Below are 5,980 nucleotides of genomic sequence, written 5' to 3'. Positions count from 1 at the left end.
TGCTCTTACAAAAACTTCGGAGGCATTGACATTACTCGCCTCTGTTTTACTAATGATATCATTATTTTTTGTAATGGCTCGATTAGATGCTTTAAAAAAAATAGAAAATTTATGTCTGTTTTTGAAAGGGAAAGTGGGCTTCAATTTAACAACAGCAAATGTTCTTTCATTGCTAGTAAAAGAATGCATTCTGCTCAATGTAACAATATTGTTACCCAAACATGTTTCTACAATCAACTTTTGCCTCTTTTCTATCTTGGTACTCCTTTATTTAAAGGTCATAAATGCTCTTTATTATTTGATAAACTTCTAGCTTCTATCATTGCTAAAATTTCTTCTTGGGAGTTTAAAATGCTTTCTATGGTAGCTAGACTTATCCTTTTTAAAATTGATTTATGCTCCAAGCCTGTTAATCTCTTTCAATCTATTAATCCTACTGGTTCGATTTGTGATTATTGGGAAAAAGTTATAAACAAATTCTTTTGGGGCACCACTTCTATTTCCAAAAAAAATCATGGTCCCTACTTTTTGAAGGTGGCTTTCGATGTAAGTATATTTCCGAATTAATCAAAGTTTTCTCTATTAAACTTCGGTGGAAATTCAGGAAGTATGAATCTTTATGGTCCAATTATATGCATCAAAAATATTGTAAAGACATTCATCCCTCTTATTTTTTTTAAGCAAGGGCAGTCCTTGGGATGGAAAAGCTTATGTCAGATCAAATGGTTTGCCAAATCTATTATTAAATGGAGAATTAGTAATGGTTCCTCCCATTTTTGGTAGGATGACTCGTTAGGTTTAGGGTCTATTGACTCTCATTTAAACACTCATTCTACCTCCTCATTGAAGGTCTGTTATTTTATTACAGATAGTAATTGGTCCACTAATCGGCTCCAGGAATTTATCCCCCAATTTCTTGTTGATGATATCTGTAAGATTCCTTTAAGCATTAATTCTAAGGATTAAGATCTCGAATGATGCTGATTTCAACTGCAGAAAAAACTTGGTTGCTTTTAAGAAATGACAATAATGTTAAAGCTACTTTTGCTAATTTATGAAAGTCCACTATTCCCATTAAGTTATCATTGTTAGCTTGGAAAATTTTAAAAGTTTTATCCATGTTGATTCTATGATCAAATTGAAGGGTTTCAATTGCTTCTAAATGCTAATGTTGTTTTAGCCTTGAGACTATTAATCGCGTTTTTCTTCACAATCCTATTGCTGCGAAGGTTTGGAATGATGTTCAAACTGCTCTTGACATTAATTTATGCATTTATACAACCAATATGATGAGTTTATTTAGTAATATGTTACAAAACAATATTTTTAGTTGCACTTTAATGGCCATTCCGTTATGCGCTTTGTGGATTTTGTGGGAGGAAAGAAATAATAGCAAGCATAATGGTATAAAGATGTGTCACAAAGGGGTTATTATTTCTTTAAAATATAGAATCAAGCACCTTTTTCAAGCTAATGTTTTTTTTTTTTTTTGGGAAATTTTGGGGGCGAAGCCTTTATCATTGCTATAGAAAAAACAATTACAAGTAGAAAAAAAAAAAACCAACCCTAATGGAAAGGATAAAAATCAAATAGGGAAGGCAGCAAACTAACAGAAGAACAAAAAAAAGGTCCTACAGGAGAAAGAAAACAACATGTAAAGAACCACAAAAAAAAACAACTATCTAGAACAACCAAAGAAGAGAATAACCAGAGAAGGATTCAAGCTGTAATCCGAATGAAGGCTCAGACAAAATTTCATCATAGATTATACGAAAATGAACCCCTGGTTGCTAGCACAACCATCCAAGGGGACGAGAACAGAGCAGCAGACATCATCGTCCTTCCAAGAAAACCAACCAAGCGACTCCCCCTGGTTACCATCGCGGCCATCCAGGTGCAATAATCACCGAACAGTTCCACAGAGCAGCATCAACTGAAACATAGAGATCACCATCAAAATATTTGATGCTCCCAGAAACAAAGAGGCAACCAGCAAAGTCCAAAACGAGACCAGAATACAACCCATACCAACCGAGCTCAAGCAAGAAATTGCTTGAATTTAAAGTCATTCTTCCAGTTTTTAGTTTTGAAAAGACTGCTCTTTAAATTTTCTTGGCAATCGTGGTTTGGCACTCATAAGCATTACCAAATAGTCTATCATTTCTACCTTTCCAAATAAAGTAGATGGTGGCACTAATCAGAAGGCAATAGAACCATTTCAGTATTGTCCACATTAAGCTCCTCAATGAAATTGTAAGCTTGTCGAAGATTAGGCCTCAAAAAGAAAACATCACCGTAAGGGTTAAGTTGTTTAAGAATTCCAAAAGTGTAATAGCATTAAAAAAAAAAGATTCATGTGGGATTCAAAGTCCGTGTAGCAGAATTTTCAAGTCATGTCCACCATTAATCCCCTCTGAGCAAGTGCCATAGTAGTTTTTAAACCAGATTTAAAGGCTAACCAAGCAAAAGAAGCAAATTTAAGAGCATAGCCTTTGTGCCAAACAAACAAGTGCCAATTAACCTTAGGGTGATGAGAAAAAAACTGCTTAGCATGGATTCTAGAATTCGGGTTGTCCATCCCCAACCAGAGGGAACCAGAATTCAAATTAGCAATAGGTATCAGCTAAATAGCATGGACCCGAGCTATGGGGATGGAGGGGGGTAATGGCCAAGCCCCATTTTGAATAAAGTTTCTAACTTGTCAAAGAGAGGCATCCAAAGAGGTCGGTTTAGGAAACATATAGCCCCACAATTCCATAATAGATCGACCATTACACCAGGGGTACCAAAGAAAGGATAAGGTGATGTTAGCATGAACTTTGAGAGTAATTATATTCTTGATTTTAATGGCCACAGAACACAGAAATTTCCAGTATGTCGAGACACGAGAGGTGTGATTAGCCCACAGAGAATGGTGATTCCCTTTCCACCAAGTAAACAACAAGTTATTAGAATGAAGAAGTCTCCAGATAATAGAACAACCATAAGTGTGATAGAGAGAGTCAATGTTAGGAAGGCCAATTCCCCCACGATCCTTAGGCAAGCAAGTATCTTTCCAAGCCACCAAATGAAGTTTCTTTTCAGAAATATCACTAGGAAAAAGAAACCTGGAACAAGCTCTATTAATCAGCTTACAACAACCTTTGGGAATGATAGATCCCCTAATCCAATATGCAAGGGTATTAAAAATAGTATATCGAAGAAATTGTAATTTACCCGCCAAAGACAAAGACTTGGCTTTCCAGCCATCAAGAGCCCCAAAAATTTTTGTAATGAGGGGCTGAAAATCAACCACATGAATCTTTTTGGTATGAATATGAAGACCAAGATATTTTATGGGGCCTTGAGATTTCTGAACATTAAGAATGCTAGAAATATGAGTGTCTAGATTACAATTATTGGAGAAAAGGATAGAGCTTTTCTCCGCATTAATGTGCAGAGATTAGTCACCTCAGCAAAGAGCAACAGAATATTGTTAAGAGTATTAGCATTATCCATAGTAGCTTTACCAAAAACAAATAAGTCGTCAGCATACAAAAGGTGGGTGAAAAAAATGTTACCAATAGAAAAACCCTGGAATTCCTTCTTAGAAACTGCTTCCTCAAAGCAGGATGAAAGTCCATACATCACAATCGAGAAAAGATAAGGGGAGAGGGGGGAACCTTGCTTAAGCCTAGATATGGAATTAAAATAGCCATCTAAAGAACCATTAATTGCCACCAAGAAATGAATATATATCAGTAATGCACCCTTTGATCAAAGAGATGAAGGGAGAGGGGAATCCGTTGCCAAGAATCCTAGCAAGGAGGAATTCTCTAGAGATAGAGTCAAAGGCTTTTTGAATGTCAATTTTAGCACAGAAAAATGTCTCCTTAGCTTTCAAATTGAAGCTACCCAAAATGTCCGTAGGCAAGAGAATATTATCAGAGATAATCATATGTTTAATGAACCTAGCTTGGCTAGGGTGAATAATATGTGGCATAACTTCTCTCATTCTGTTAGCAAGGATCTTGACAATAATCTTATAGAATGTGTTGCAAAGGGCAATTGGCATGTAATCAGTCACCTTGGAAGCATGGGGATGCTTAGGAATCAAAGCCAAAGGCTTTAGCATGTTTAGGCATGAACCCTTAGAGAGATAAGACATCACAGCTTCAGAAAGATATTTTCCAATCACATTCTAAGTAGATTTATAGAATTCAAAAGTATATATGTCTGGGCCAGGAGCAGCATTAGGAGCTGAAGAAAAAAACACATTTTTAGCTCCTCAATAGTAACATGAGCAACAAGAGAAGAAGTGAGATGATCTGGAATGGTGGCCCCAATTGGCAGAGTAGCATTAATTGGCATGGAGAGTATGGCCAGATTTGTTAAACAGTTCCTTGAATTGATTGATAAATTCATTGTTGATATCCTTGGAGGAGGTGAGAACAATGCCATTAGATGTTATGCTATTAATCACAATAGCATTGTGCCTATGATTGATTTTAGAGTAGAGGAACTTGAGGTCATCTTCCCCTGAGGTAAGCCATTTGGCTTTACCCCTTTGTATGATCCAATCAGTCCAAAGGGAATGATTGTCTGAAAGCTTGAGATTAGTCTCTTTGAGAGCTTCATTCAACTCTAGGTCCGTAGGGTTCATTTGGATTTGTGCCAATTGATCATTTTGTGTGGTCTTGAGAAAGTCAATATTATTCAACAAATTGTTGGAGGAAGCCCATCTCTTGGTTTTAATAAGATTCTTGAGAGCCTTGAGTTTATAGTTGAAAGAGTAGATATGACTGCCATAGGATGGTTGGGAAAAAATGGTAAAAATCTCGTCCCAAAATTCTAGAATCTTGTGCCAGTAATTATTGTACATAAAAGGATGCTTGCTCATGAGGCCCAGACCAGGCTGAAGGATGATAAGAGTGTGATCAGATATTTCTGGGTCGCCAACAGTGTAAAAGGAGTTAGGGTGTATTGAGCTACAGGTGATTATGAGAACTCTATCCAGTTTGATATGAATAGGGTTATCAGTTCTTTTATTGAACCAAGTGAAAAAATGCCCCACCAAGGTAAGATCATGTGCACCAATATTGAAAATCAAATTGTTGAGCTCCACCAGCTTGCTGTGTGGAGAGGAGAGCCTCCAGCTTTTTCATTCGAATGTCTATAACAATTAAAGTCTCCCATGATGGCCCAAGGCAAGTTAATATTGGCCGCAATCTGAACAATGTGATTCTAGAGAACTTGTCTTCCAATAATAGAGTTGGAGGCATATACAACAGAAATGCAAGCAATATCAGAGGAGCCCACTTGAATAATACCATGAATGAGCTAACTAGAGGTAAACAAAGGCTTAAAAGTCACTTTTAGGGGGTTCCATTTAATCCAGACATGGCCAGGGTTGGAGAGAACAAAATTGTCATAAGAAGCCTCATGAGGGAAAATGGAGTGAGAGGAAAGGAACCAACAGTCAGAGACAGAAGTGGGGCTATTTTTTGCTTATAGAATAAAAAGCAAATCCAGGTTGAACTTCCTAACAAAATTCTTGTAGGTCAAAACTTTGGCTGGGTTATTATATCCCCTTATATTCCAGGAAGCTATAAGGGGTAAGGTCATTGAGATTTGGATGAGTGGTTGGACGCCTTTTTGATGCTTTTGGCTCTAGAGGGTTTGGGATTTTGATTAATTGCATATTAATTGTGATTGCTGGAGGTGGTGTACTGAGGAGGAATGGATTCCTTGTCATATGGGTCTTTATTAAGAGTATTGCCCGAAGCTAAGAGAGAGTCCTCTTGAGAAGTTGCTTGTGAATCTGATAGAGAGGTGGAAGGAAGCACCTGAATTTTCGTTAAAACAACAAATTTGTTTGTGGAGGTTATGGCTTTGGAACCTGAAGCAAGTTGTCCAATACCCGGGGAAGGGGGATTTGAGTTGTCTGTGAGATTCAGGGGATCCTCTAACAGTGAATTAAGATTAGGAATAAGAGGTTGAG

The 5,980-nt window shown here is 37.1% G+C and overlaps 1 protein-coding gene across 1 annotated transcript; it reads right to left on the bottom strand.

Annotated features, from left to right (window-relative positions):
* Positions 1-2,386: 2,386 nt before the first annotated feature.
* Positions 2,387-3,627, bottom strand: LOC110113740. The gene is made up of 3 exons (XM_020846416.1): positions 3,451-3,627; positions 3,217-3,352; positions 2,387-2,454 (listed from the first exon to the last, which is right to left on the bottom strand). Exons 1-3 carry the CDS (start codon positions 3,625-3,627, stop codon positions 2,387-2,389), a joined length of 381 nt encoding a protein of 126 aa, XP_020702075.1.
* Between the last annotated feature and the right edge of the window lie 2,353 nt (positions 3,628-5,980).

The sequence above is a fragment of the Dendrobium catenatum genome, unplaced genomic scaffold, assembly GCF_001605985.2.
Source record: "Dendrobium catenatum unplaced genomic scaffold, ASM160598v2 original_scaffold_251636, whole genome shotgun sequence".
Lineage (NCBI taxonomy): Eukaryota > Viridiplantae > Streptophyta > Magnoliopsida > Asparagales > Orchidaceae > Dendrobium > Dendrobium catenatum.
This window is presented reverse-complemented; position numbering and strand designations above follow the sequence as displayed.